The following is a 19,221-nucleotide window of genomic DNA, read 5'->3' as shown; positions in this document are numbered from 1 at the left end:
CCTGAAAATACTGGAATTTCATTTCTCCATTGTTACCACCCATTCAGTCCACACTCGGAGCCAGCTGCAGCTTGCACACTACAATCTCAAAAACATGAGAAAAAACTTGTTGCTGGAATGTTTTTTAAAATGAGAAATTAAAACAAAAACAGTTTTTCCCCCCTTATAGTGCAAACAACAACACACTACACAGTATGATAGGAACGATGGTGAAAGGAAATCGATAACTTTGCATTCCTCGGACCATCCAAGATAACAGAGAACCCCCTAGACCATATATGTCAAACTCGGGCCCGGGGGCCAAATTTGGCTCACGCTGTAATTCTATTTGGCCCGCGAGACCATACCAAATGTGTATTAGAGCTGGCCAACCAGTATGTAGCGCATGCGCCACTAATATTACAAATCCCAAAATGCTTTGCTCGTGTGTTGGCCCATCAGTCTAGACCGGCGAGCGCCCCTTACCTCTCTGTTGCAGTCGTTAGCAACTATGCTACAAGTCTCCTCGAGCAAATTTACAAAAATGGTCAAACGAAAGATGGGAAACTTCCAAGACAGGTGGGAGGCAGATTTGTCTGTGCACTAAAGTAAAAGACAGACCGGTTTGTCATGTGTGGAGCAACGTGTCTGCAACAAAGAATAGAACATCATTGAATTCATGTCAATGATAAACTTTAACGCTACATTTCTGCAAAAAAGGGAAACATGCACATCACAGTGATTTTTCATTAAATGTTGAGTTTGGCTGGCGCCGTTGTCCCAATTTAAAATTTTGGCCCATCGTGAATTTGAGTTTGACACCCCTGCAATAACAAACATTTGTACCTATATTTTAAAGTAGGCCATATCATTATACATGCATTGAATTATACGAATATTATTATTTTTTTCATACAAATATAAGTCGACTTTCACAAAAACGATGCAAGCGTGACATGTTATTGTCCCGAAATGAACGTTCGATGGCGCTATCTTCATCAACGCCTTCATTCATTTGCCTACATCTCCCACAATGCACCACGCGCTTCATTTCCGGTCCTGCGCCGTTTCTGGAGCGGATTGGAACCCGGAGTCAGGATTCGATAAATGAGGCGTCTTTTGCAGAAAAGGTAAGCTAGCTCACCGCCATTGTAAATTGAACTCCGGCAAATTGTCGCCACGGTTGAGTTCAACGGGTGTCGCCGGTTTGTTTTTTTTTCGCTAAGAGTTTTTGCTTCGTCGCCTCCATTGCTGTTCGTTGGAAGACTCCGGTTTGGCGCTTTGCGTCTCCCGTCCATCCGCCATGCCGATTGTTCTTTGTTACATTTTTGTTCGAGACCGGCCGCTCAGATCGGAGTTAAAACCCGGCTCCGGTTTGGGAGCCGCCGAAATCCCGGATCTACTTGGACTGCACACGTTAAACGCGTCGGCACCAACTACGTCGCCCGGTCGGTGTTGACACAATACTGTTGTGTTTGCGCATTCAATCATTTCGCACATATCAGTATGGCCTTTCGGGTTTGAGCTCTTATTTGAATACGCAACTCTTTGACTCCCTACTTGTTAAACGTTCCCTCTTAATTGTTGTTAGGTGTGCAGAATGGCAGCTCAGACTCCAGAAGAGTTCATCTGTGAGTATTTGCCCCTCGAAACTGTTTCAGTGTCGCAATAGGCGTGTGTGATGACAGGTGAAGTGTGTGTGCGTGCGTGCGTGTGTGTGTGATCTAGGGTGTGAGGACTGTGGGCAGTACCATGACTCCGAGTGCCCTGAATTTGGACCCCTGGTGACCGTCCAGGACTCTTTTGTCCTCAGTCGTGCCCGGTGAGCGTGCACCTTTATTTAATTCATCGGTCTGTTACTTTTATAGTAGCCAGCATTGCACAAAAGTGCCCAGTAAAATGGAACTGTGAAGAAGCGTGAAGTGACATCTGACCTCACTGTGCAAAGCATCCAATCATATTGTAGATGTAAATTTTTTTAAATGTCCATTCATTTCAATGGGAAACAATTATCTTAGTTTGAGAAAGTTTCCGGTTACAAATGGGGGTCACTCAACGAATTAAGCTGGGAACTGGAGGTTCCACTGTACTGGTATCAGTCTGAAAAAAAATGCAGAATCGAGCATCCCTAATGATGACATCTACAGACTATATCATGAGCCTTATTTCCCTGATGTGTGAGTCAGTTTTTAAGATTTAGCCATCATATTTATTTCAAAGTAAACTGCTACATATCCGTTTGAACTTAAATTCTATTATTACTATTTCATTTTTTAAATTATTATTGTCATATGAGCCTTTGAATTAACATCCATTATATCGAAGTGAGCTGGAGCTCTCATTTCAAAGCCTGGACTCCACGCAAATGCACAATATAAAAATACTCTCTTTTATCTTTATATCTTAAGTAGGAATTTTAGTTGTCCCTATTGAACATGGCTTCATATTATTACCAAAAAAATCAATCTAGCAATCATGAAGCAAAAAAATCATGACGCTGATGTTGTTCTATTGGAGCCCCCCCACCTACCAACCATCCACCAGCCCTACTAATTAAGGTAGCCAAGTTATTACAGAAGAAACACATCTGGTATGATGCGGTGGACTTCCACACCACTGCAAACTAAACCCACAATGATAAATCAATTGTTAAATTACTACAGCACGATACAGTCAATCAAAATTAAGCTTCTAGCAATTTTGTATGTATGTAACTCCTTTATTACAACCCCAATTCCAATGAAGTTGGGATGTCGTGTTAAACATAAATAACAACAGAATACAATGATTTGTGAATCATGTTCAACCTATATTTAATTGAGTACACTACAAAGGCAAGATATTTCATGTTCAAACTGATCAACTTGATTGTTTTTTTTTTAGCAAATAAAAATTAATTTGGAATTTTATGGCTGCAACACGTTCCCAAAAAGCTGGGACAGGGTCATGTGTACCACTGTGGTACATCACCTTTTCTTTTAACAACATTCAATAAACATTTGGGAACTGAGGACACTAATTGTTGAAGCTTTGTAGGTGGAATTCTTTCCCATTCTTGCTCAGGAGTCCGGGTCTCCGTTGTCGTATTTTACGCTTCATAATGCGCCACACATTTTCAATGGGAGACAGGTCTGGACTGCAGGCAGGCCAGTCTGGTACCCAGACTCTTTTACAACGAAGCCACGCTGTTGTAACATGTGCAGAAGGCGGTTTGGCATTGTCTTGCTGAAATAAGCAGGGGCATCCATGAAAAAGACGTCGCTTGGATGGCAGCATATGTTTCTCCAAAACCTGTATGTACCTTTCAGCATTAATTGTGCCTTAAGAGATGTGTAAGTTACCCATGCCATTGGCACTCACAGAGCCCCATACCATCACAGATGCTGGCTTTTGAACTTTGTGTCCGGATGGTTCTTTTCCTCTTTGGCCCGGAGGACACGACGACCACAATTTCCAAAAAACAATTTGAAAAGTGGACTCGTCGGACCACAGAACACTTTTCCACTTCTCATCAGTCCATCTTAGATGAGCTCGGGCCCAGAGAAGACGGCAGCGTTTCTGGGTGTTGTTGATGAATGGCTTTTGCTTTGCATAGTAGAGTTTCAAGTTGCACTTACGGATGTAGCGCCCAACTGTATTTACTGACATTGCTTTTCTGAAGTGTTCCTGAGCCCATGTGGTGATATCCTTTACACATTGATGTCGGTTTTTGATGCAGTGCCGCCTGAGGGATCGAAGGTCACGGGCATTCGATGTTGGTTTTTGGCCTTGCCGCGTACATGCAGTGATTTCTTTAGATTCTCTGAAACTTTCGATGATGATATGGACCGTAGAGGATGAAATCCCTAAATTCCTTGCAATTGTACGTTGAGGAACATTGTCCTTAAACTTTTTGACTATTTCCTCATGCACTTGTTCACAGAGGTGAACCTCGCCCCATCTTTGCTTTTGAATGACTGAGCAATTCAGGGAAGCTCCTTTTCTGCCCAATCATGGCACCCACCTGTTCCCAATTCGCCTTTTCACCTTTGGGATGTGTGGGAGCTTTTTTGGAACGTGTTCCAGCCATAAAATTCCAAGTTAATGATTATCTGCTAAAAAAAAAATAAAGTTTATCAGTTTGAACATTAAATATCTTGTCTTTGTAGTGTATTCAATTAAATATAGGTTGAACATGATTTGCAAATTGTATTCTGTTTTTATTTCTGTTTAACACAGCGTCCCAACTTCATTGGGGAATTGGGGTTGTAGATGTCATCGCAATCTAATACATTAATAATAATTTTGAGGTTGTGCATGTGCAATTTCATAACAAATGTTCCCTGCTCCCGTCCGTCTCAGCTCCTCCATTCCAAATAGCCTGGAGATCAGGGGTGTGGCAGGAGGCGGCGAGGGAGTTTTTGTCCAGCGACGGCTGGTCAAAAGGACTCGTTTTGGGCCATTCGAGGCTAAGCGGCTCCCCGTTTTGGCTAAAGAAGGAGTGTTTCCCTTAAAGGTATGTTGATGTAATTTCTGAGATATGTGCAGTTTGCAACATTGGCCTAACTAAATCCCCACCCTCTGTTGACCAGATCTTCCAGAAGGATGGCATAGTGGTGTGTTTTGACTGCAGTAGTGAAGATGACTGTAACTGGATGATGCTGGTGCGACCTGCCACAGACCACCAACACCAGAATCTGACAGCTTACCAGCAGGATGATGAGGTTTTCTTCAATACGTCCCAGGTTTGTGTGCACTCCCAATCCCAGTAGACATATGGGTGTGGAAATTCGGCTCATCCTTCTGCCTCTGCCAGGATGTGCTGCCAGGAGCAGAGCTGAGGGTCTGGTATGGAGCTTTCTATGCCAAAAAGATGGAGAAGCCCATGCTCAAGCTTCCGATTGAGCTGCTGCCACCTCTAGGTTCATAACATTGTAATGATGATGTGTTTGAATGGTATTCTCAAAATAACCTTGTCGTTGGATCTGACTGTCTTCTGGCTCTATCACAGAGACTTCTGAGAAAACCAGCTCCTCTCCACCCCCTTTGGCGAATGACAAAAATGCAGGTAAGCCAATTTAAAGTATTCTGTGCGGCTATGTAAGACTTCACAAACATGTTGCGTTACCCTGCATTCTGAGCGATGCGATCACCTGTCATAAACACGTGGCTCTACATGAAAGTAAATACAGTGGGAGGCTATAAAAAGTTATGGATGCAGTTATATAATAATACTTTTTACTGTGTTCCAAAGTGTGATTGAAATCCTTGACTTTTAATGATATGAGTCAGTAGTTTCCTTGGAAGATTGAGAATAAACATATTTATTGTAACTCATATGTCCTTTTCAATTTTCTTTAATGTGTTTAATATGATTTAGTCACGGCTAGTGTAGTGCTATATTCGCCTGACCTCTGGAGCGTTGGTTCAGTTCCCACTCAGTATTGGTTTGAATGAGAGTGTGAATGGTTGTCTGTCTCAATAAGTGCCCTGTGATTGACTGGTAACCAGTCCAGGGTATAGACTGCCTTTCACCCCAGATTAGCCTGGATAGGCTTCAATTCCCCGTGACCCTGAACAGGATAAGCGCTATCGCAAAAGTATGGATGGTTGCAATTTAATGCCATCGCTTTTGAGTCAATATGGTAATTGATCAGAGTGCCGATATGTTTATATTTCTATGCATTTGTAGCTATTATGTCTAATAGGAGCTGGAACATGCTCCATTTTAGCATTGGAAAAGGTGTATGACCCTTGCTTTTAGAGTAAACTGGAAAGTGCAATAGTTGACTGCACAGTTCTTCCATTTGGTCCAGGTCACATTGACACTTTACTCTGCTTACAAAGATGTGCTCACAAGTGGTCCAGACCACTGGCTCTCTGTCCATGTGTAATAACAATGGTGTTTTTAACTACTCTGTTCTCTGTTCATTTCTGTTTTCTGCTCACATGTTACATGATAGGTGCTGTAATGAAAGAGATGGCCTCTACAGAGCTTCCAGAAGACTCCCTACTGCCACAGCAGGAGTGCACAGTCAAGCCCGGTGAGGAGCTTCCTTCCCCGACTGCTCGGCCTACTGTGAAGAGGGGACTCGCTCGTGGAAGGAGAGCGAAGGGCCGTAGGCCTCGACCTGTCACCACTGCAAGCAGGAGCAGAGGTGAGGAATAACGGGAGTGGTCTGTCTGTCTGCTGTGCTGCAGCTTCATCATTCATTCCCAATTGTCACTGTATACCATTCCAGAAATATGTATCGAATGTGTTCAATAATCTTTGCTCTGTTCTTGTTTTGGTTCTCTCCTATGTCTTCTTGACATCATCGACAATGAGGGCATTCCCTAAATGGTCTCTCGAGATTTAAATCAAAGTTTCAATGTTAACAAATAAAAAGTTACAAATAAAATCAGGTGTCAGCTACAAGAAACTCGGTGGTTGAAAGTGGTTTTGAATAGATGAGTCTTGTTTTTTTTTCTTGAAAGTGGAGAGAAATGGGGAGTCACCGGTGGCTTTTGGGAGGGAATTCCAGAGGGTGGGAGGAACGATCTTCATCAGATATGAATTTGAAGTGGATTCTCTAAGGGATTTTGAGCTACTGGAGCTTGTGGAGGACAGTGGTAATGTGATCACTGGTCCATGTCTGGGTAAGCAAGCGTGCAGTAGAGTTCACAGTTTTTTATTTAAATTTTTGATGAGGACACTGATGCAGTAGTCCAGATAGGAAGTGATGAACGCTTGGATGAGAATCTCCGCAGCTGAGAATGAGAGGGATTGATGGAGTTGGGGAAAGTTCTGGAGATGAAAAAGGCTTGAGGTGAGTACAGTAGCGCTGTTGAAGTTGAAGTTGGTTTGAAGCCAGGATTTTATTTTGTAGATGCAGTTTGTCAGGGTGGAGTAAGCAGCAATGGAGATTCTTTGGTGGAGATCAGAAGCTTAATGTCATCAGCAAAACAGTGGAAGTTGAGACTAATGCGGCAGGATGAATCAAGGAGGGACGGGTAGAGGACGAAGAAGCGATGGCTGAGCACGGAATCTTGGCGTACACCTTGGGAAATGGGGGGCCCTCGGGGATGTGCGGTTATTAACTGAGATGAATTGATGTCTGGAAGAAAGACATGATTTGAACCAATTTAGGGCTGTTGGAGGTGGTTGCAATCAAATAGATGTAACTTTAGTCAGAGAGCAGGCGAGGTTAGTCCTCCAGAGTGTGGGTGGTAAAGTTGATGTGTTGATTAAAGTTAAAACTGTTGAGTATTTCAGTGTCCGGGGATAGTGGTGTATGTTGAAATTTGGGAGAGAGAGATTTCTTTTTTATTTTTGATTTTTGTGTGTGCGTGTGAATGGTAACATGCGGGTGTGGTTAAGTTAGCCCTCTACATAAAATTGACGATGCTTGTCCAAAGTGTTCACACAATTGGATATCATGGTTGTAATTATATGCAACCCAAATTTTGAGCTTCTCATCAATCTGAACCGTATGCAGGAACGCTTTCTCCATAACCTTCCTTCATGTGTGCAGATGTGAAGCCACCTGTGGCGAGCACAGAGCCACTCACCACAGACTTAGCAGTTGCTACAGAGAGATGCCGTCATCTCGGGGCTTCAGACGTCGGAAGTTTGCACAAGAGACACAAAGGCCGAGAGCACAAAAGGGTGTACCGCTGCTCCCTGTGTAACAAGGTCTTTCAGAACAGCAGTAACCTGAACCGACATATCCGATCACACGGTACTGGGACAGATTTACTCTGACTTTGGTAACAGTGAGGAGTCAGGTTGCCTCTTTTAGGGAACTAAATATGATTCAAGTGAATCTTCTCTTCGCATTTCATCTCTCCAGGTGATAAACTGTTTAAGTGTGATGATTGTGACAAGTTGTTTAGTCGAAAGGAGAGTCTGAAGCAGCACATCTCCTACAAGCACAGCAAGAATGTGGTGGGTCATGATACAGAATTATCTCAATGGACGATTAGCTTCTCTGTCTAACCCCCCCCCCCCCCCTTTTTTTTTAACCTTTTTTTTTTTGTGTGTGCATCTGTCAGCCGGACCTGGAATACAAATATAAATGCAACACTTGCGACAAATCTTTCCGTCTGGAAAATGCCTTAAAATTTCACAACTGCAGGACAGGTAAGGATGCTCTGTGCGTTTTGTTAGATTGGAAACTGGGAACCACATTCCCCTTGAGAGTCCTGCAAAGGGGCCTGTATTGCAGACCCTGCTCAGTGCCTTGATTGTATTGTTGAATAGATTGTCCAAAATAAAACGGAAAACTAAAGATGGTTCACAGCTGACTTTTGCACACATGGGGTCTCATGTACAAAAGGTGCGTACGCACAAAAACGTGGCGTACGTTCATTTTCACGGCAAAGTTCAGATGTATCGAGAGTGAAATGTGCGGTGCCTCACGCCAACTGCACGGCTGGCGTACGCACGTTTCTGCAGCCGTTGGTGCTTTGGCGACAGAGGTGATGCTGGGAAACTGTTATATAATAAATCTGCACATCAGACACACATGAACAATTAGCACTGATGAACAATTACTGCCGGGCAACATTTGATTTCAACAATCAGACTCGGAATTCACTTGTTAACCAGTGTATTAAATGAATCGGCGGCCGGTTGTTGGAGTGTAATTGCGTCGGAGACGCTGGGGATGCCGGAGGAGACGCAAAGGAACGGCGGCCGAAACCCCCGCTCTTGTGACACCAGCGATGCCAGCACTGGGAAAAAAGAATCCTTTTGAATTTAATTTGAACATTTACATCGGCTGCATAGGATTAAAATCTGTTCAATTATCTTTCAAATCATTAATTGAGTAATCAATTGCTGATGTGCTTCTATTTGAATTCAAAAGATTGATTCCAAATCCCATGCATACATTTACTCATGAACCTTTATGTCATAGGGCTGAGTGTAGGTTACTGTATGAACTCATTTGTTGTGAGTTATAAAAATACATATATACACCCTTGTGGGGTGATCAGAGTCAGCCACATGTGCTCCCACCACCCCTGAGAGTTTAGTGTCACCCGCGATCGCAGCGATTGTCTCCTCGAACGGGGTGAGGCCCTCCGCGCCGATTCCTGCGCCTGTTTTGTCCACACTTTGGCTGCCCTGCGCTTCACATCCACCTTTACGTCTGACCCCTGCTTTTTTAGTCCAGCGTGCTCGCGCTGTTCCGACCCCACAGCACGAACAGCCGCACACGCGCTGTCCACATTCACTCTTCTTTCGCTTGTTGTTAACGCTGGAGCATAGCGTGCCAAAGAGGATTTTCTTGCACACCTCCACTTCATTGAGCAACTTCACGTTCAGAAAAAACATTTTTTGTCATTACCTTGCTCATTTTCCACGTTGATTGGGATGTACGAAGGAAATGTGCTTGGATTTATGTGTGCGTACGACGTTTTCTGGATTTGAGCGTACGCCATGTTCCAGTAGGAAATTCTTTGTACATGAGGCCCCTGGTGTGCTCATCCGCACTCAGTGCTTCATTCAATCACCTTAATATATCGGCGACAAATTAAGGGTGTACGTAGTTTGCCTTTCACCCTTTGTCAGGTGGGAGAGGCTAAAGCCCCCGTGAAGACCTTGAGCTGGTTCACAATATATAAAGTGGTTGGTTGATTGACGTATTAACATTAAGTGGAAACTAAGGGTTCCGATTTCTGAAGCTGCATTTGCACCAAACATTGTGCTTTCATTCCGTTTGATACAGTACAGATTTCTTTTGCATTGTATATGATCTAAAATATCAACCCTGGACTGTCATTTACCTGTACTGGACACCGTAAGATGTCAGGGCAGGGGTCACCAACATGGTCCCTGCGGGCACCAGGTACCCCCAAGGAACACATGAGAAGCCCGGTGGCCTGTTCTAAAAGAAGCTCACCCGTGATTGGATGTTGTGAATTTCTAGGATTGTTGTAGAAGTGATCATTTGAAAATGTTAACGCGTGGGGAGATTTATAGACATGAAGTTTTGCTTAATGACATTTATCTTTTTCGTTCCTTGTTAAATCGTTGTTGATCATTTTTTTCTGAGAAATCATGCACCTGATCAGTGTCTTTACATAAATGTCAATAATGATTAATAGTAACATATAGGTAAAGGTAATTTTTTCAGCAAATTTGTTATTTCAAAAGGCTCGCCGTCGGCATTAATCCGTACCCGAGAAGTAGGTGTCAGTTTCAAAAAGGTTAGTGCCCCCTTGTGTTAGGGTTTATGCAATTGTAAGACGGGTTGACGCCGCTGTCTGTGAATTGGCGGTCGGTATATTGTTTCCTATGGCACAGTGGACGGGTAGTTACATCTAACACACAGTTTTCAGGTTGGGGTTTCGAGTCCAGGCTCCAGTTTACCTCCTCCCACATAGATCGGTTCATCGAAGTACTTAGGTTTGAATGTTTGTGAATGGATGTTTGTCGATATGTGCCCTGCGATCGGCTGGCGACCAGTCCGGGTTGTACCCTGCCTCTTGCCCAAAGTCACCTGGGACCCGACCTTAATGCGGAGGACGAGCGGTATAGAAAATGGTCGGACAGACGGATTACAACAGTATATTTGTCCTCATTAGGGTCACAGGTAGCCTGGAGCCGATTCCATCTGACATTGAGCAAGAGGCAGGGTACACCCCGCAATGATCAGCTGCCAGTCGCAGTGCGTGAATGTGAACCAGTAAACCGAAATTAATTGGATTATCATCTTCTTTTCTCCAGACGACAAGACATTCCAGTGTGATATTTGCTCCCGCTTCTTCTCCACTAACAGCAACCTGTCCAAGCACAAGAAGAAGCATGGAGAAAAGCTCTACTCCTGTGAAATCTGCAATAAGATGTTTTACCGCAAGGATGTTATGCAGGAGCACCACAGGAGGCACGGTGTCGGTGAGAATCTATTACTGAAATATTTGGATTTGCAATGCAAACATTAAGCATTATTCTCATCGTTGAGGGATATAGTTCTTGGAGGGAATACATTCAACGTGGTGGGTTATTTAATTTGAAGTGTCCTGAGAGAAACGTGAGCTGTGTGACTTTGCACACCTGCTGTTTTGATACCCGTCTGCTCAAACAGCCTGCGTCACAGCTAAACATTTGGAATGAAGAAGCACAACATGGCTGGAAAGGCCTTTTCACACCGCACTTGGCAATGCACAAGCCGCCGTTGACTTTCCCCGCTCATTGTGTATGTGCTGAGGGGGCGTGACCGTGGAACGCTGTGACGCGGCGCGCACTCGAATCGAAAACTGATCTGTTCTGGAGCGGCGTCGCGGTGGTATCAGATATGTTTTTGGAGCGTAGGAGGAAGCCGACGCACCCGGAGAAAAGCCACACAAGCACAGCGAGAACACGTAAACCCCACACGGGGGGGCCAGAGCCAGGATTCAAACCCCCAAACTTGAAAATCTGAGGCAGATGCGCTAACGGCTCGGCCACCGTACTGCCAGGATGTAAACTGTTGCGATGAGTAGTACAATTTCCCAATACAGCTGGAAAAGCATAAAAATGTACCCTGAAAGTCCTTGAAGGTGTATGAAGCCTGAATATCATGACTTGGGTTGACGTCCTGGGTCCTTTAAAAGAGACCTAAAATGTGTCTGAAATTCTTTGGTCACAATACACGAGGAATTACAGCACGCTTGATTTCCACTTGTCACACCATCGTGCAAATCACTCGGTTTCGGGGCGCAGTTCTGTCTCGTGCAAATGCCCAATACGGCCTGTGACACGGGGAGAGCGGCTGCTTAGTGTTGCATACTTAGCAAATGTTTCCCACCCCTCTAGTATTTAATAAAATAGAACAAATAAAACCGATGTGCAATAATATAGCGACTTTTTGTGGTGTTGTTGGTGACTCTTCTTAGACTCCGTCCGAAGAATTTATGCTTTACGGCTCGTTATCAGGAAAGGGCAGAACAACAGATTTACTTGGTTGTCTAATTTCACAATTGATGGGTGGGCAGGCACTCCAGAGACCCAACTACTTTGTATACACGCTATGAAAAAGTACATTTCCATAGTCTGTACCCTTAAGTAGATTGAACAAGAATATGTTTGACCCAGGGCCAAAGCACATGAAGAGAGAGGAGTTGGAGACCAATGGGGAAGAAGCCACCAAGTACAGAAAGGAACCATCACCATGTCCCATTTGTGGCAAGGTGACTTCTCTGCCTGCAAGTCCAACACACGCACAGGATCCCAGGAATTGACCATAATTCTCACGTGTATGAACAGGTGTTCTCCTGCCGAAGTAACATGAACAAACATCTGCTAACTCACGGCGATAAGAAATACACCTGCGAGATTTGCGGGCGCAAGTTCTTCCGAGTGGACGTGCTTCGTGATCACATTCATGTTCACTTCAAGGTCAGAACTTTATCCCTAGTACATTTCCAGCCACATCTTTTGTTAATGAGAATAAAATAAGTAACGCTGGTTTCTTATTACGATTATGACATGCGGGTTACTCTTCTTGAGCTACTCACGAGTCTGATAATTACAATAGAATGTTTGTTAATGGACAACCCAACACATTTATTAATGGGCCTGCTCTCTTTCAAACATTTCTTTTGGGTTTCCCCCTGTAAACGTTGGGAAGCAAATTATTTTGTGAAACAAGTTATCTTTTATGACAGATTCAACGAACATAGCTCTTTTTACATTGCTTTGGAGCCTCCCCCCCACCCCCCACCCCAAAAAAATCTCGTCTGATGTTATTTTATTAAAAATAGCAAGTGGTACTAGAAAACACTCGGTAGAGCACAACAAGGCTCCAGCAAGGCTGACAAAATCTGAACGCGTCCTTCCAAATTGTTCAATTGAAGAATGAAAGCGCAAGGCCGTCCATCTTCCCCCAAGCCCTTTTTGTGAGCGCTGTATCTCCTCGACCTTGTTGCCTACTACCTTACTTGGCCCAAATACAAATCCACTTTAAAAACGATCATTTAAATTAAATTCTTGTATTCACACCTTTTTTTTTTTTTGCCTCCTCCAACAAAATTTACAGGGTTCTCCACCTTGTGTGTCTGTTGCATCTTGCACTAAGCCACAATAACATTTGATCAAAACCAAACAAATGTATTATAACTATAACGAAAAGAGTGTAAAACGTGCATACGTTTCATGCAAGAGAGGTAACTGATTAGCTATAGTCTCTTAGTATTTTAGCTCTTAACTAGAACAGGCTCCAGCAATAGTTCATTATTGTTAAAACAGTCAATTAACAATTAATAAGATGACTACCATCACAGTACTTACAGTACTTACATTACTATTACTGGATGTACTGCAGAGGCAAGTGTTGCGTTTGGAATAAACCCAATTTGTTGCAGGATATAGCCTTAATGGATGAGCAGAAGAGGGAGGACTTCATAAAGAAGATCGGCATTTCATCAGGCGACAGTGACGAAAAGGACGATGAAGAAGATGATGACCCCGAGCACCACAAGTACAACTGCAAGAAATGTCAGGTTAGCTCGGGCCCCGGTCGGCCAAACGTTCTGAAGATATCAATTGGAGCCCGCGCAAATTCCGACAGCTCCGTGTCTCCAGATGTCGTTCGCCAAGGGCCGAGACTATCTGAAGCACATCACAGAGCAGCACAAAGAGCGAGGCTACGGCTGCGCGATCTGCAACCGTCGCTTTGCACTCAAGGCCACGTACAACGCCCACCTGGTCATCCACAGAGAGCAGCTGCCTGACCCTGCTGTACAGAAGTAAGGAGTACATTGACGTTGCTTCACGGACAGCGGGGTGCAACATGCTTACAGTCAAAGGTTCTGGGTTCAATTCTTGCCTCTGACCTTTCTACGTGGAGTTTGCATGTCTTTGTTTGGGTTTCCTCCTGAAGGTTAGGTATATTTACAGTGTGAATTCGAATGGTTCTTTTCGTATGTGTGCCCTGTGATTGACTGGCAAACAGTCCGCAGTCAGCCGGGATGGGCTCCAGCTCACCCGTGAGCCTGAACGGGATAAGCGGTGAAAACCCGGTTGGATGGCCTGCCGGAAAGTTGCACTGGTTACATTACAAGCGCGATCCCTGGCGTGGAGCGTGTCTGCCCACAACATGTAGCATTTTTATGTGCCTATCTCTACCTCTTCTAAAGGTATATCCATCCCTGTGAAATATGTGGCAGAATCTTCAATAGTATTGGTAACCTCGAGAGGCACAAGATCATCCACACTGGTGAGATCATGCAATCGGATCTTTGGTATAATATTTGATTTTTAATGTCTACAATTGTCCTTCCCCCCCCCCCCCCCTCCCCCCCAAGTGTTAAGTACATGGCGTGGATAGGAAACATCTTGTGTAATCTAAATATGAGTTAAGAGGGTTGTACATCCTTCAGGGGTGAAGAGCCACGGCTGTGACAAGTGTGGCAAATCCTTTGCGAGGAAGGACATGCTGAAGGAGCACCTGAGGGTCCACGACGACATCCGAGACTTCCTGTGTGCAGAGTGTGGGAAAGGTCAGCTCCTTTAGTGTGCATGTCTCGTTGTTCTTTGGATTGTCTCAACATGATGGCACCTACTGTGCGCCTCGTGCAGGCATGAAGACCAAGCATGCTCTCAGGCACCACATGAAGTTACACAAGGGCATCAAAGAGTACGAATGTAAGGAGTGTAACCGCAAGTTTGCCCAGAAAGTCAACATGCTCAAACACTATAAAAGACATACAGGTAAGTTATCATTTGAAAGTGTTCCATTCAAATAAGAAATTGAGTACGTCATATTTTGTGTGTGCCTGTGCACGTAGGTATAAAAGACTTCATGTGTGAGCTCTGCGGCAAGACTTTCAGTGAAAGAACAACTCTCGAGACGCACAAGCTCATTCATACAGGCAAGTCTGTTTTCTGGTGAAGCCATCGGTTTGTGGATTTGGATGGGTGCTTTAGCAAATTGTCATGGTGAAAGATGAAGTTGCTTTTCATCTTCAGCTTTATTGTGCAAAGCCTTCGGGTTTTTGTGCCAGCACTGACTGGTATTTAGAACTGTTCATAATTCTCTCCACCTAAGTAAGTCCTCAGTTCCAGTTAAAGAAAAAGAGCCCTGAAGCATGATGCTGGCACGACCATGCTTAGGTATACGTAAGGTGTTTTTGGTGATGAGCAGTCTTGTGTTTGCAGCAAACATATCTTTTGGGATTATGGGCAAAAAGTTTTTGCAAAATCTAGCCCAGCTTGGTTGTTGTGCTTTTTAACATAAGGCTTCCGTTGGGCCCCCCTACTCCATAGCCCAGACATATGAAGACCGGCCATTGTTTTCACATGAACTAAACAGGGAGTGCTTGCCAGAAATTCCTGGAGCCCCCTTCAATGTTGCTGTCGGCCTCTTGGCAGTCTCTCCGGCCTGTTTTCCTCTCGTCTTTCCATACATTTTTAAGGTGACATCCATTTCTTTATAATTGTACTGTTATGCTATATGCCATATTTTCTACTCTTGATGAAGACTGTCTTCACTGTGGTCCATTATATACAGTGTGTATGTATATATGTATATATATATATATATATTTATTTTTATTTTTTTCAAACCTGTCCTGTTCAGCTGCACGGCCTTGCAGAATGGTGGAGCTGTATGCCTTTGTGCTAGAACAGTTTTGCTGTGCAACAGGGGAGTTTGAAATACTCCCTCTGCTTCATTTAAATATATAGAGAGTTGCTGAGGCGGCACATCGAGGAAGGGTGAGAAAAGTGAAAACCCACCACCCACCCTATTATTATTATTATTATTATCCTGTGTTCCGTAAATATGGACGGAAATCCCAAAAGGTGAGTTCAATAACTTAATACGGTTCGTGTAAACCGCAAGTCACTCTCACCTACGGTCGCAAGTAGGGCTGCTGCTATCGAATATTTTAGTATTCAAGTATGCTGATTAAAAAAATGTAATCAAATAATTGAGTATTGGGATAAACTATATTCTGCTTTGTTAAAGAACAATTATGAATACACGAGAAAGTAAGCCATTTCACTTAATCATGAATGAATTCACGTTGCGTAGCAGCAAACTATTTTCTTGTCTCGAAACATTTTCAGTGAGGCAATTTCCAACACTAACAAAAATAAAACATGCGTATGAATACATTTCAGTTTAAACTTTGCATTTCTTGTAAGTATAATAAACAAGTCAATTCAAATAGGCATGAGGAACTTATCATAATTAACAGAACCGTAGCCCTCCAAGGGCTAACCATATGTCAGTAAGGTACAATAACATGAATCTCACTGATTTGCGCTACATTAACTTGACCTTGTTTCGGGTTTCCCGCTGCATTCTGCATCTTCAGCGGAGATGTTGTGAGATTGACGTGCTGTTGTATTATGCGAGATCCGTGTTACGCTTCACCGGTACTCGTTTCACCACTAGTCATGAGCTGTATGTATGGCGCGAAAGAACAAGATTGTGGATATACAAGCAGCCCAAATTATATTCCCTGCTGGGAATGTAGCTGAGACACAAGGTAAGAAGCTTGTCATCCAATGATGTGTCTCGGGCATCCGGTTAGGATGGCTCCTGGATGAGGTGTCCCAGGCATGTCCTACTGGGAAGAGGCCCCCGGCAAAACCCATATTATTATTATTGTGTGGTTTACTGTCTACTTTGCTTCCGTAAATTTGTAATTTCCCCATTATGGGCTTATTCTTTTCCGTTTTAAGGACCAATGTAAGACGATACAGACTGTTTAAAAAAAAAAAAAGTAACCCTGAATTTACCAGCCACTCCCATGTTCCCTCTCTCGCTGCAGTGGGAAAGACCTGGACTTGCGCGACCTGCGATAAGAAGTATCTGACAGAGTACATGCTGCAAAAGCACGTGCACCTGACCCACGAGAAGGTGGAGGCTCAGTCGTGTCACCTCTGCGGCACCAAGGTTTCCACGCGGGCCTCAATGAACCGACACCTGCGACGCAAACACCCGGAGGTGAGTGGCGACGCCTTAGTTGGACTCTGTTACGCAATTACACATTAACCTGACTGTTTGTTTGCCTTTTGTGTCTCCAGATTGTGCCTGTGAGAATCGATGACTTTGATGAGCTTCAGGAATCCCAGACAATCAATGACTCGTCTATCAGCATCGCGCAGGTGAACCCGAATTCTGGAACAGCTTTGACTTATGCACCACATACACAAAAACAGATAGCCTTCTTTACATTATGTCGCTGAACCTTGTCTGGGTGTTTGCGTTCTACATGACAGGCAACCCTGACACTTGAAAAAGACAGCGCATCTCAGGAGAGACCCAGCCGACCTACTCGCCAGGCCAAGAAGAAGTTGAGAGTCACACACGAGCCAGAACTTTCTGAATCAGATGATTACGTTGATTTCCCAGAACCCAGACACGAATCTCTGCCAGAATTCAACACTGTAGTTGTCGGCGAGGAGACAGAAACAAGCTCTGCAGTCCAGAGTATCCAGCAGGTACGGTTGCATATTCGTCTGAATCTTCAAAGTTTTTTTTTTTACTAGATTCTTTCTTTGTGCGAGTCAATTCAAAACACCACTGATTCGTTCGTAGCTCTATTAATAACATTCAGTTATGACAGATCAACAGAAGAGATATCAGTTAGAATGATCCCAGGAAGGGGAAATTGTCAATGTTTATGATCGCGGTTGGAATTTGCAGTGCTGGAGAACTGTACTCCATCACGCTTGGGGTTGTTCCTAATATTTTTTACTCTCACATCTGCCTCACGGTTCTGAGGACCGGGTTTCAAATCCCGGCCCCGCCTGTGTGGAGTTTGCATGTTCTCCCCGTGGCTGCGTGGGTTTTCTCCGGGTACTCCTGTTACCGCCCACGTCCCAAAAACATGCGTGGTAGATTGATCGAAGACTCTAAATTGTCTGTAGGTGTGAATGTGGGCGCGAAGGGTTGTTTATTTCGATGAGCCCTGCGATGGGCTGGCGACCAGTTCAGGGTGTAGCCCGCCTCCCGCCCTCAGTTAGCTGGGATGGGCTCCAGCATGCCCGTGATCCTAGTGAGGAGAAGCGGTACGAGAAATGGATGGATGGATGGATGTGGGAAAACTCGGTTACTTTAGAATTGCCAGTACATGTATTTGCCAAGTCAAATCTGCACTCATTCTTCCTGTCGAATTCGATACGTTTGGCTTGTTTCTGCAGAAGAAATCCTGCATCGCTAACTCCTGTCATTTCAGGTGGTGGTTCTCACTGACCCCAACGCCCCATCCACCTCCTCCACCAACAACGCGGTGGGGCTGAGCAACATCACTGTCACGCCCATCACCGGCCCAACCCCCGCCCAGTTCACCAGCCTGCAGCCCGTAGCCGTCGGGCACCTGACAGCCAACGACCGGGCCCTCTCACTGGACAACTCAATCCTCACCGTTACCTTCGACGCAGTCAGCGGCTCGGCCACGCTCCACAACAGGCCCGCCGACCTCGTCCCGGAAACCGTCGGTCCCGCGGGAGGACCGTCGGCCCAGTCGGTCGCGCACTTCATCAACCTCGCTACTCTTGTCAACCCCATGAGCCACCAGCTCGAAGCCCAAACTCTGGCCTGGAGGCCAGTGCAGACGGCCGAGGGCGGCCAGGTCACGCCTGTGGGTGAAGGCGCCCAGGGGGAGGTTCACGAGGTTCAGAGTCAAGGGCCTGAGGGAGGGCGGCCGAGCCAGAGTCAGCCACCCACGCCACAGCAGCAAAGCGGCAGCGCGCAACAAATGTTCAGCTACTAATGAAGTGCTGGTCACCTCATGCTCGAGCATGTACGGACACTAATCAGTGCGGATTTGATTAAATCTGTATAGATTTCATCATTGTCAACCAGATGCCTCTCAGTGCCATGCAAGTGATTTTTTTCCCCCCTTTTCTTTTCTTCTAAAAAAAAATCTAACTGTTACAATGGTAAATTAAATTGTTTTTAAAAATCTAGAAGACGTTTTTTTAAATTATTCTTTTAAATGTGCATTTTTATCAATATGGAATTGCTTGAACAGTTTTTTTTTATCGTGATAAGTGTATGTGGCTCAGTTGTGAAATTTTGTTCGTGAATGCTTTGTCTGGGGAAAAAACTGATAATTTGTCTGAAAGAAAAAAAGAGGATGTAGTCATTGAAATGTTTTTTTTATTAAGAAAGTCTTTCATCCTTACGTACTTATAATGATCCACAGTACCTGACTGACCCACTCAGACTGATATGTGACATAATTATGTACATTAGGTTAAGACAAGCGTTGTGCGCATGCGCGGACTGCCTTGCAGCCATTTATCCCAGGATGCATTGCGTTCTTGCTAGCCGAACTAAC

At 44.4% G+C, this 19,221-nt stretch overlaps 1 protein-coding gene across 4 annotated transcripts; it reads left to right on the top strand.

The window, feature by feature from the left end:
- The first annotated feature begins 947 nt into the window (after window positions 1–947).
- Window positions 948–19,032, top strand: prdm15 (PR domain containing 15). 4 transcript variants are annotated; one of them, XM_061751348.1, is made up of 24 exons: window positions 948–1,109; window positions 1,571–1,610; window positions 1,708–1,801; window positions 4,321–4,474; window positions 4,551–4,703; window positions 4,775–4,880; window positions 4,970–5,026; window positions 5,922–6,116; window positions 7,473–7,679; window positions 7,791–7,885; window positions 7,993–8,080; window positions 10,673–10,840; window positions 12,020–12,114; window positions 12,191–12,322; window positions 13,288–13,425; window positions 13,508–13,671; window positions 14,092–14,141; window positions 14,305–14,424; window positions 14,504–14,635; window positions 14,713–14,796; window positions 16,705–16,880; window positions 16,961–17,041; window positions 17,156–17,377; window positions 18,115–19,032. In XM_061751348.1, exons 1-24 carry the CDS (start codon window positions 963–965, stop codon window positions 18,649–18,651), a joined length of 3,435 nt encoding a protein of 1,144 aa, XP_061607332.1. In that variant the 5' UTR covers window positions 948–962; the 3' UTR covers window positions 18,652–19,032. The 4 variants fall into 4 exon arrangements, with proteins under 4 accessions (XP_061607332.1, XP_061607331.1, XP_061607334.1 ...); XM_061751347.1 differs by having other exon boundaries at window positions 14,062–14,141; XM_061751349.1 differs by lacking the exon at window positions 948–1,109 and adding an exon at window positions 1,135–1,427 and having other exon boundaries at window positions 14,062–14,141.
- The last annotated feature ends 189 nt before the right edge of the window (window positions 19,033–19,221 follow it).

This window comes from Phyllopteryx taeniolatus, chromosome 17, assembly GCF_024500385.1.
Source record: "Phyllopteryx taeniolatus isolate TA_2022b chromosome 17, UOR_Ptae_1.2, whole genome shotgun sequence".
In the NCBI taxonomy this organism is placed as follows: domain Eukaryota; kingdom Metazoa; phylum Chordata; class Actinopteri; order Syngnathiformes; family Syngnathidae; genus Phyllopteryx; species Phyllopteryx taeniolatus.
This window is presented reverse-complemented; position numbering and strand designations above follow the sequence as displayed.

Bases quoted from the DNA above. Each gene is read 5' to 3' on its own strand.
- prdm15 (XM_061751347.1), top strand. From the start codon at position 963: ATGGCGCTATCTTCATCAACGCCTTCATTCATTTGCCTACATCTCCCA. The intron at 5,027-5,921 runs GTAAGCCAATTT...GTTACATGATAG, and splicing joins GGCGAATGACAAAAATGCAG to GTGCTGTAATGAAAGAGATG. The intron at 6,117-7,472 runs GTGAGGAATAAC...TCATGTGTGCAG, and splicing joins CACTGCAAGCAGGAGCAGAG to ATGTGAAGCCACCTGTGGCG.